A 10,943-nucleotide genomic window follows, 5' to 3' on the forward strand; every position below is an offset into this window, starting at 1 on the left:
TAAGGAGCCTTTGACCTACGCTTCTTTCTAGCTATCTCATGACATCAGTCTTTAGGGTGAGGTTTTTCCCCGATATTGAGGTGGTGTGAGATCAAAACCAATAGCGTTCTTCAGATGTAGCTGTCTGGTTTTCCCATGGACATTGATTGAAGAGGCTTTCTTGTTCCCATTTGGATATTCTCCCCTTCTGTGTCAGAGATGAGTTGACCTTGGATGCCGGGGTTTGTTTCTGGACCCTCAACTTTATTCCATCGATCTGGATCTGTGTGTGTTGTTGTATTCCCAATAGCATACTGTCCTGCTGCTGCCGCTGCGGCTAAGTCACTTCAGTCATGTCTGACTCTGCGCGACCCCATGGCCTGCAGCCTACCAGGCTCCTCCGTCCAGGGCATTTTCCAGGCAAGAGTACTGGAGTGGGTCGCCATCGCCTTCTCCGATACTCTCCTGAGGATCCTAGTTTGGTCGTCTAATTTCCTTTCACACAACCTTGGACGTCCGTATCGGGGCTTTTTCGTCGGATTGTATTGACAATTTAGGCTCTTTTCTGTTTCCGTAACCCCTTTTGCAATTCTTTGTTCGGTGCGAACATGCATTGGCATTTTGGGAGGAATAGCATCGAAGCTGTGGATTGCCTTGTGGGGCTGTGACATCATTTTCCCAATAGGAATTCTTTCAAGCCCTGAGCACAGCTTCTCTTTCCAGTGATTGGTGTGGGCTTGATCTTCTTTCTTCCATCTCTCGCCGTTTTGTGAGAACAGGTCCTTCCTTCCCTTCTGGGTTAGATGGACTCGTGGGTATCACTTCAGTGAATGGCATTGTCAGTGGGGGTGATAATTCCCTTCTCATTGGAAGACTTTGCTGTGAGTATTAGAAGTGCAAGTGATTTCTCTTCCCCTTCCTCCCTGTCCATCTCTCAGAGCCACCGGGAAACAGAGGCCTCATCCAGGGTCACACAGGCCTGAGGGAGTGCAACTAGACTGTTGTTTCTTCAGGCCCTCAGTGCTGGACATCATCCGGGATACTCTGTGTGTGTCTTCCTCAGTCTGGCGTCCCTTCAGACCTTTCCCTAGTTTTCACAGGCTTGTTGTGTTGGTGTTCTTTGTCTGTTTGGAGACACGTCCTTGAGAAGCTTTGTGTTTCCACTCATTCGTCTCGCGATGTATGACCTGTCTTTTGCTTTTGTAATGAGGTCTTTCCCACGGTAGATATCTTTGATTTTGCAAAGTCCACTGTATTCTCTGGGTTGTTTTGTGGACTGCCTTTTAGTTTTGTGTGTGAAGACTCAAAGCACGTGTCCGGTTTCTGCTCATTGTTCTTCTAGATTTGTGACAAGTTTTCATGGAAACTTTGTCTAGGGATAACTGGAAGTGAACTCGGTGTAAGGTGTCAAGTCTCCATCTCCATTCATGTCATGCCCTGCAGTTTCCAATTCCCTGTTCCTGAGTGGTTTTGGAGACCTTGTGGGAAGTTTGGTTGCATCGGAGTTTGCATTTCCACCTTGAGTAGATTCACACTGTTCTGCCCTCAGGGACACTGTCAAGGGGGAGTGAGGAGCAGCCTGCACTTGCAGCAGTGACCACACGGTGGGGCGAGTGCTGCTGTCCCCTCTGGGAGCCCCAGGCCACAGGCATCCCAGTGAGGAGCCAGCTCTGTGCTCAGCTGAAAGGAGTTAGTCTCTCAGGAGCCTCTGAGCCCTTGCCTTTGGATCACCCAGGGTGGGCATTTACTGTGACAGAAAAAAATTGCCCTGAATTCCATGGACGGAAGAGCCTGGCTGTGTAGAGTTCGTGAGTTGCCGTGAATCAGACACAACTGAGGACACAAAAACTCAATAGACTAAAACACTTTTTGGGGGTGGGGGGAGTGAAAGGGGGTGATGTGGGGTTTTTTGTCTTATATAATAGCCAAGGGAAATCTAGTTTAAACCTAAATTCACATAGATGGGAAAGGTATAGCTCTCCGTCACTCTAATAATAAAAAAAAAAAAAACGACTTAACTTTTCTGAAAGTTTATTTAGTAGCTTCCTTGAGCAGTTCATTGTGAAGCATTTTTTTTTTTTCTGTGACATTGGACTCATTAAAAAGTACGGTTTGCGTTTACTGGATAATTTTGTTCATTGGTTTGTTAGGGAATCGTGGTAATATTTGAGTTTCCTGGGGAGCATGGTCACATGACCTGGCCCTGGCCAATCGGTGCGTTCCACCTCCCTGGCCACTGTGATTGGCTCCGGACTGGGGCAGTGCCCAATCGGGGCCCAGGGCCGGGCCTCACGTTGGAAGCCAGGGGAAGACGAGCTCTCGTCCTGCTGGGGTAGGGGAAGGGGTGGGGCCGGGGGAGGTCAGGCTCCAGCAGTGGGAGGGGCTTAAGGTCCGCCTGCAGCAGTTGGTGACCTTCCTGCTCCCCTCAGGGCAGAGCCGCCGGCCTGAGAATGAGGGCGCTGCTGAGCCCAGGGGCTGGGATGGCCCGTTGCTGCTGTGGTCCCAGAGCTCCACCCGAGACCTGAGGGAGGCCGTCTGCCCGTGAGTCCTCTCCCGCTTGTCTGTCAGCTTGTTTGAAGCATGCTGGGTTTTCTGCCCAGCTGGCTAAGGGGAGTCCCTGGAAATGCAAGGGTGTGGGTTTTGGCAGACTTCAGGGAAGACATGCCAGATGAGCCTGGGAGACTCCAGCTTAATCTGGATTCAGGAGATATCTCTTCGGGCCAGCTAGTAATTGTAGGATAAGCCTAATGAGTCTTCACAGGATGAAGAGAGTAACGTGCCAAGGTAGCAATCGATGTCCTCCTTCGAGAGGATGAAGCTGGTGCTCAGAGAAGGGGGGAACTTGGCCACAGCAAGGAGGTGTGCACCCAGACAGAACCCCCAGATCCGGCCATTTGAGCTCAGGGAGTCCACTGGTGTGGCTTGTCCCTGTGGCAGGGGCCGAGGCACACAGCCCACCCTGATTCCTGCGGGGGCCTGACTTGGGAAGTGCCATCTGGTAGCTTTGAGACTCACCAAACCAAATTGCACTGGAGAGAGGAAGGACACCTTCCTTCATCCACCCCCCACCCCCGCCGGATTCCCACATACCCTGACCCCTTTCTCTGGATTTCGGAGCCATTTCCAGAGTCCCGCTCATATGACCTCATTCGAAGTGCACTGTGGACGAGCTGCCATCTGCAGCTGCTACCACAGCAGCCAAGGGCTTTAGCTCCCAAGTACCTCCCTTCCTTTGGAACTTGGGGGCCCTCTACTCCCCACTTGCACACCACAGACCTTTGCTGAGGATTGTGGGGACCCTCACTCAGTTTGCAGCACGTTGTAGCCATCCCTGTCCTCTCAATACCTCCCTTGCAACTCAGCTTGTGAGCTCCTTTGGAGCAGCGTGGCCCACCTGGCTGCAACGGAAGAGACACAGCTGACAGGGAAACAACAGCTTAGATCTGACAGCCGGAAAGCTCTGTCAAAAGGGACCTCCCTCTTCACACCGTAGAGGCTGTAGGAGCCGCCAGGGTTTGGGAACCAGTGCTGGGGCCAAAATGACTCCACAGCTGTTTTCCTTCCTGGGGAGGGTTCTGGCTCCAGTGGGAATGGCTCAAGTCTCCTAAGGTTCTGAAAGCCCACTGTGTGCAGATTCACGGTACACAGAGAGGAGAAGGTGGAGTCCTGCCCTGGAGGTGGGCACAGCTCACGGATGAGCCAGGCAGGCAGGCAGGCAGGCAGGGCATGAGAACACCTGAGCTGCCTTCATGAGTGAATGGTGTGGGGGCAGAGGAAGAGAAGCCGGTCTGCTCCCTCATGTGGTGCCCAGGGCAGGTTGTCCCCAGAGGAAACCCTTACAACGGTGAGGACTATCACTGCTGTTTCCCAAGGGGTTCCGTCGGTGCGTGTCTTCCCCGGAGCGGTCAGGCCGTCTCTAAAGTACACTGGCCATGGGCATTGCCTCTCCTTGGAACTTCCCATGTGTTTCTCTTTTTTATGGAACAGTGATTTTTTAGAGGGGTTCTGGGCCACAAGGTTGTTGGGTCATTTTCTAGCCTTCTGTCGTGAAGAACGCTTTCCTGGGCGTTGGGGTGGTTTGTTGTTCCAGCTCCCTTTCTTGGCTTCTTTTGGGAGCTGGTGCAACAAGAGGAGCTCAGCCTCTGCCTTCTGGCTGAGATGTCACCCTTCAAACAGCAATGCCTGCCTGGAGATAATGATGGCATTTGCCAAAAGGGCTTCGTTTGGCACATGATATCTTGAAAGGACGTACACCGTCCTTTCAGCTATCAAAGGCTAGTTCAAATGACATACAAATGAGAACTCTCCAATGGAGTCTTACAGTAGGTGGAGAGTCCGAAAAAAACTCCTTCAGTCATTTCACTGAGAGTCATTGATTGGGGACACCAAGAATATAGGAAGGAATGCAGAAAGAAAAGATGAAATTGTGTTCAGGATCGGGGGGAGGGATGAACAGGGCGTGCTTGCCTTGAATCCAGGCTTTGTTGGGGGGTGGGGCATAAAGATCGAACGGGTCTGAAACTACAAATTGGGATGGTAACACAGTATCACCAGAGTTACACAACAGTGTTCCCAAATTGCAACAATGATGAAAAAGTTTACTAATCCCAACTTAACCAAGAGAAATACAGGAAACCATACACAAAATAAAACATCACCAGAAAGGTGGAAACAAACCAAATGCAAAGCAGTTCAGGGGAAAGGAACTCCATGTCCCCTGGGGGCAGACCGAGTTGCCGGCGTCCACGGTGAGCAGACAGGGATGGAGGCTGCAGAGCCGACCGCTCCCCTGGACGTGGTGTTTCCGGCAAGGGCTCTGGGTCTCTGCCCAGAGCGGGGGCTCGTTCTTCCTGCAGGGGCGAGTGAGTCATCGTCGGCGTCTGGGTGTTGCGCGGGAGCCAGGGCAGGCTCTCCCTGCCGAGGCGGTGACTCCTCCTCTGCCTCGGGTTCTCCTGCCAAAGCCCGAGCAGGTACAGGTGCACGTGGAGGTGGAGGTTCTGGCTGAGGGGGTGGGACATCAGTGCCTGGGGCTGGGGGCCCTGCAGGCACGGAGATCCGATCTGCCCGGTGTGCTGGCCAGTACCCAGCTGGCCTGGTGTCTCTGTGAGGGCAAGTCTCGGATCTCCATCTGGCCTCGGTGGATCCCTGGGTCCTGCACGTGGAGCCACCACCTCTGTAGGGACAGGTCTGGGAAGTAGAGCCTGGTTCCAGTTGGAGGCCAGTGCTAGAGCTGGGGGAGAAGCAAAGTTTGCCCACAGGCCAGCCTTGGCATGTGCGTATCCCGGGACAGAAAGCTTCCAAGAGATTCCCAAAGAATACCCAGGGTCGGATGTCTTTTGGGACTGAAGTGTGCAAGATGGGGGTGGGGGTGTGAGGCCAGCGCTTGCTGCAGGCCCAGCAGCATCTTTCGGGGACTCGTCCGTGTGTAGCTCAGCACCCCCTCCCCACACACTCCCGTGCACCAGCCCCAGCGTCCTCACCTCTGTGCTCTGGCGTGCTGGGCTCCAGGTCCTCCTGCTGCCTCAGAGGCCGGGGTTCTCGGGACTCTGGGTCGGAGCCGGGTGTGCTGAGCTCCGTGGCCGCCTCAGACTGGGCCGCCGGGTGTATCCTGGGTGGTGTCTCGGCAGCAGGCCTTCCCCGCCTCCGCTTCGCCCCCGGTGGGGCTGATGCCTCCGTGGGCACGCTCACCTGGAGCCTGCACTGGGCCTCACGGGCGGGGGGGTGGTGCTCCGACCCCTCCCTCCGGGAGGTGGACGGGGTGTCCCCGTCCTCGGCCTCATCACGTGGGAAGCTCTGCAACGACAGTGACCGTCAGCCAGCCGTGCTGGGAGTTTTCCGAGCTGGGCCTGGCCAGTGGAGCCGCTGCTTCTGCCTGCTCGAACTTCTCTTCCCAGAAGGGTCAGAGACGTGTGTCTGCTCAGATCCCCACCCGGGAGGAAAGAGACCCACCTGAGGGTGTGAGGTCAGCCTGGGCGGCCGGCGCTGCCCGCACTCTCCCCATCCCACCCAGCCTGCTCTCCCCTGGGGTGTGGACACAACTTGTCCGCAGGCTTCTGACCCCACATCTGCCTGGGCTTCCTTGAGGGAGACACACCCCGAGAAACCCGCATCCACACACACAGGCAAAGGACCCGGTTTTTCCGGGTGGCATGGGAGAGGTGGCCTGGCCCCGCCTGGGGCTCCCCGTGTTACCTTTCTGTTTTTCCGGGCAAAGGGCCAGAGGCCTCTCGGGGGTGCCCTGAGCCAACGTCGACAGGGTGCCCACGCACACTGCCTGTGAGCTCTCCTGAGGCCCCGGCCTCTGGGCAGGGGCAAACAGCAGAACATCCTGGCAGCAAGTGATCTGGCTGGGGGCTCCTCTCCGCTCTGGAGGCCTGGATACCCGGGTTGCGGGTTCTGTTGGGTTCTGTTGCCGGCAGGTGACATCATTTCCTGGGGTTCGTGCTGAGGTCCCTTCCCCAAAACTTCGCAAGGGAATCTCTGGGTTTCTGACTGCTCGACCACCCCCCTTAGGCCATGTGCAGGCACAGTGACAGCCACACAGCCCAGCCCACAGCCCTGGGGAGGCCTGGGTGCAGCCAGGGCCTGAGCTCCGAGGACCCCGCTGCTCTCAGACCAGGCTCCTTCTTCTCGTAAGTGGTGTGGCCCTGGACAAGCATATGCCCCTCAGGGTTTCCCCGGTCTCTCCATCTGCAGAGTGGGGGTCATTCTCCCATCTGTTTCCTAGGTCTGTCGGCCTACGAGCAGCTCCATGCCTTTCCACCTGGGGCTGATATCACGTGGAGCTTGTGCGCTGAGACTTCAGAAAGAAAGACTCCATCCAGGGCTGACACAGCACAGAATGGGGCAGAACGAGGCCTGGATGCGCCGTGGTACCCAGGAAAAGGCACTCCCCCTCCTGACTGTTTGGAGACCCCGCATGCAAGTTGGAGGACCGAAAGGAAGACTCGAAGGTCTCCCTCTCTGATAGAAAAGAGTAGCCAACTTTCTGGTCCTCTGTTTCCATTGAGATTCTGTTCAAGTGTCCCAGCTCGGCTTCTGCGGGTGGCTGAGCTTCTAATGGCTCCCTGCGTTCTTGTCTTTTCCTCTCCAAACCTTCCGTCCGTTTCCCCCTTCTGGGGTGGATGGGCGCTGTCATTGCTTCTACCTTCGAGACAGATTGATGAAAAGTCTGGACCATCGACTCCTTTCCTCTCTTTGGTTCCGTGTCTCTCTCTGGCTGTGTCCCTCTCTTTTCCTTTCTCGATTCAGTCTGTGTCTTCCTCTTTCTCTCTCGTGTGTGGATGGATGGATGCTAGGAATGCACATGTATATGATTAGATGAGGGTTATGTTTTAGGGATAGGTTAGAGGGAGAGAAAGGCTTTAGGTCGGAGTTGGTCATGGGGGAAGGGTCAAGGGTGGTGGTGGTGTTTCTTGGAATCTGAGTGCTGTGCATTCTTCGTCTCTTTCCATATGAACCCCTTCTCAGATACACCACTTGCAAGGAGTCTCTCATGTTCCGTTTCCTATCTTTTGCATTTGTGAATGCTTAGCTTCTCTGTTGTGAAGAGGTTCCATTGGATGGAAACCCATTGGTGTACTTGGTTTCCCTCTTTCCCTTACTTGAAGAGACCCATTTCTACCTCCGCCCAGCAAATGGCAAGGAGACTCTGATGTTAAGGAGCCTTTGACCTACGCTTCTTTCTAGCTATCTCATGACATCAGTCTTTAGGGTGAGGTTTTTCCCCGATATTGAGGTGGTGTGAGATCAAAACCAATAGCGTTCTTCAGATGTAGCTGTCTGGTTTTCCCATGGACATTGATTGAAGAGGCTTTCTTGTTCCCATTTGGATATTCTCCCCTTCTGTGTCAGAGATGAGTTGACCTTGGATGCCGGGGTTTGTTTCTGGACCCTCAACTTTATTCCATCGATCTGGATCTGTGTGTGTTGTTGTATTCCCAATAGCATACTGTCCTGCTGCTGCCGCTGCGGCTAAGTCACTTCAGTCATGTCTGACTCTGCGCGACCCCATGGCCTGCAGCCTACCAGGCTCCTCCGTCCAGGGCATTTTCCAGGCAAGAGTACTGGAGTGGGTCGCCATCGCCTTCTCCGATACTCTCCTGAGGATCCTAGTTTGGTCGTCTAATTTCCTTTCACACAACCTTGGACGTCCGTATCGGGGCTTTTTCGTCGGATTGTATTGACAATTTAGGCTCTTTTCTGTTTCCGTAACCCCTTTTGCAATTCTTTGTTCGGTGCGAACATGCATTGGCATTTTGGGAGGAATAGCATCGAAGCTGTGGATTGCCTTGTGGGGCTGTGACATCATTTTCCCAATAGGAATTCTTTCAAGCCCTGAGCACAGCTTCTCTTTCCAGTGATTGGTGTGGGCTTGATCTTCTTTCTTCCATCTCTCGCCGTTTTGTGAGAACAGGTCCTTCCTTCCCTTCTGGGTTAGATGGACTCGTGGGTATCACTTCAGTGAATGGCATTGTCAGTGGGGGTGATAATTCCCTTCTCATTGGAAGACTTTGCTGTGAGTATTAGAAGTGCAAGTGATTTCTCTTCCCCTTCCTCCCTGTCCATCTCTCAGAGCCACCGGGAAACAGAGGCCTCATCCAGGGTCACACAGGCCTGAGGGAGTGCAACTAGACTGTTGTTTCTTCAGGCCCTCAGTGCTGGACATCATCCGGGATACTCTGTGTGTGTCTTCCTCAGTCTGGCGTCCCTTCAGACCTTTCCCTAGTTTTCACAGGCTTGTTGTGTTGGTGTTCTTTGTCTGTTTGGAGACACGTCCTTGAGAAGCTTTGTGTTTCCACTCATTCGTCTCGCGATGTATGACCTGTCTTTTGCTTTTGTAATGAGGTCTTTCCCACGGTAGATATCTTTGATTTTGCAAAGTCCACTGTATTCTCTGGGTTGTTTTGTGGACTGCCTTTTAGTTTTGTGTGTGAAGACTCAAAGCACGTGTCCGGTTTCTGCTCATTGTTCTTCTAGATTTGTGACAAGTTTTCATGGAAACTTTGTCTAGGGATAACTGGAAGTGAACTCGGTGTAAGGTGTCAAGTCTCCATCTCCATTCATGTCATGCCCTGCAGTTTCCAATTCCCTGTTCCTGAGTGGTTTTGGAGACCTTGTGGGAAGTTTGGTTGCATCGGAGTTTGCATTTCCACCTTGAGTAGATTCACACTGTTCTGCCCTCAGGGACACTGTCAAGGGGGAGTGAGGAGCAGCCTGCACTTGCAGCAGTGACCACACGGTGGGGCGAGTGCTGCTCTCCCCTCTGTGAGCCCCAGGCCACAGGCATCCCAGTGAGGAGCCAGCTCTGTGCTCAGCTGAAAGGAGTTATTCTCTCAGGAGCCTCTGAGCCCTTGCCTTTGGATCACCCAGGGTGGGCATTTACTGTGACAGAAAAAAATTGCCCTGAATTCCATGGACGGAAGAGCCTGGCTGTGTAGAGTTCGTGAGTTGCCGTGAATCAGACACAACTGAGGACACAAAAACTCAATAGACTAAAACACTTTTTGGGGGTGGGGGGAGTGAAAGGGGGTGATGTGGGGTTTTTTGTCTTATATAATAGCCAAGGGAAATCTAGTTTAAACCTAAATTCACATAGATGGGAAAGGTATAGCTCTCCGTCACCCTATTAAAAAAAAAAAAAAAAAAGACTTAACTTTTCTGAAAGTTTATTTAGTAGCTTCCTTGAGCAGTTCATTGTGAAGCTTTTTTTTTTTTTTTTCTGTGACATTGGACTCATTAAAAAGTACGGTTTGCGTTTACTGGATAATTTTGTTCATTGGTTTGTTAGGGAATCTTGGTAATATTTGAGTTTCCTGGGGAGCATGGTCACATGACCTGGCCCTGGCCAATCAGTGCGTTCCACCTCCCTGGCCACTGTGATTGGCTCCGGACTGGGGCAGTGCCCAATCGGGGCCTAGGGCCGGGCCTCACGTTGGAAGCCAGGGGAAGACGAGCTCTCGTCCTGCTGGGGTAGGGGAAGGGGTGGGGCCGGGGGAGGTCAGGCTCCAGCAGTGGGAGGGGCTTGAGGTCCGCCTGCTGCAGTTGGTGACCTTCCTGCTCCCCTCAGGGCAGAGCCGCCGGCCTGAGAATGAGGGCGCTGCTGAGCCCAGGGGCTGGGATGGCCCGTTGCTGCTGTGGTCCCAGAGCTCCACCCGAGACCTGAGGGAGGCCGTCTGCCCGTGAGTCCTCTCCCGCTTGTCTGTCAGCTTGTTTGAAGCATGCTGGGTTTTCTGCCCAGCTGGCTAAGGGGAGTCCCTGGAAATGCAAGGGTGTGGGTTTTGGCAGACTTCAGGGAAGACATGCCAGATGAGCCTGGGAGACTCCAGCTTAATCTGGATTCAGGAGATATCTCTTCGGGCCAGCTAGTAATTGTAGGATAAGCCTAATGAGTCTTCACAGGATGAAGAGAGTAACGTGCCAAGGTAGCAATCGATGTCCTCCTTCGAGAGGATGAAGCTGGTGCTCAGAGAAGGGGGGAACTTGGCCACAGCAAGGAGGTGTGCACCCAGACAGAACCCCCAGATCCGGCCATTTGAGCTCAGGGAGTCCACTGGTGTGGCTTGTCCCTGTGGCAGGGGCCGAGGCACACAGCCCACCCTGATTCCTGCGGGGGCCTGACTTGGGAAGTGCCATCTGGTAGCTTTGAGACTCACCAAACCAAATTGCACTGGAGAGAGGAAGGACACCTTCCTTCATCCACCCCCCACCCCCGCCGGATTCCCACATACCCTGACCCCTTTCTCTGGATTTCGGAGCCATTTCCAGAGTCCCGCTCATATGACCTCATTCGAAGTGCACTGTGGACGAGCTGCCATCTGCAGCTGCTACCACAGCAGCCAAGGGCTTTAGCTCCCAAGTACCTCCCTTCCTTTGGAACTTGGGGGCCCTCTACTCCCCACTTGCACACCACAGACCTTTGCTGAGGATTGTGGGGACCCTCACTCAGTTTGCAGCACGTTGTA

The 10,943-nt window shown here is 53.8% G+C and overlaps 1 protein-coding gene and 1 long non-coding RNA gene across 2 annotated transcripts in view; one reads left to right on the forward strand and one right to left on the reverse strand.

The window, feature by feature from the left end:
* The window catches only part of LOC145513994 (uncharacterized), a 159,993-nt gene that overhangs the window by 89,259 nt on the left and 59,791 nt on the right, over positions 1-10,943 (forward strand). Inside the window, exons 13-14 of the long non-coding RNA XR_014059798.1 lie at positions 2,409-2,520; positions 10,049-10,160. This is a non-coding gene — a long non-coding RNA (uncharacterized LOC145513994). The remainder of the gene's footprint in view (positions 1-2,408; positions 2,521-10,048; positions 10,161-10,943) is intronic.
* On the reverse strand, positions 4,557-6,341 carry LOC145513965 (uncharacterized). Its single transcript, XM_081511048.1, has 3 exons — positions 6,172-6,341; positions 5,460-5,772; positions 4,557-5,209 (listed from the first exon to the last, which is right to left on the reverse strand). Exons 1-3 carry the CDS (start codon positions 6,304-6,306, stop codon positions 4,581-4,583), a joined length of 1,077 nt encoding a protein of 358 aa, XP_081367174.1. The 5' UTR covers positions 6,307-6,341; the 3' UTR covers positions 4,557-4,580.

This window comes from Giraffa tippelskirchi, chromosome 7, assembly GCF_054371585.1.
Source record: "Giraffa tippelskirchi isolate mGirTip1 chromosome 7, T2T-mGirTip1v1.2.pri, whole genome shotgun sequence".
Taxonomy (NCBI): domain Eukaryota; kingdom Metazoa; phylum Chordata; class Mammalia; order Artiodactyla; family Giraffidae; genus Giraffa; species Giraffa tippelskirchi.

Excerpts from the sequence above, each read along its gene's own strand:
- LOC145513965 (XM_081511048.1), bottom strand. The coding sequence starts at position 6,306 with ATGTTCTGCTGTTTGCCCCTGCCCAGAGGCCGGGGCCTCAGGAGAGCT. Across the intron at positions 5,773-6,171 it reads TTGCCCGGAAAAACAGAAAG|AGCTTCCCACGTGATGAGGC; the intron begins GTAACACGGGGA and ends CTGTCGTTGCAG. Across the intron at positions 5,210-5,459 it reads CAGCACGCCAGAGCACAGAG|CTCTAGCACTGGCCTCCAAC; the intron begins GTGAGGACGCTG and ends CTTCTCCCCCAG.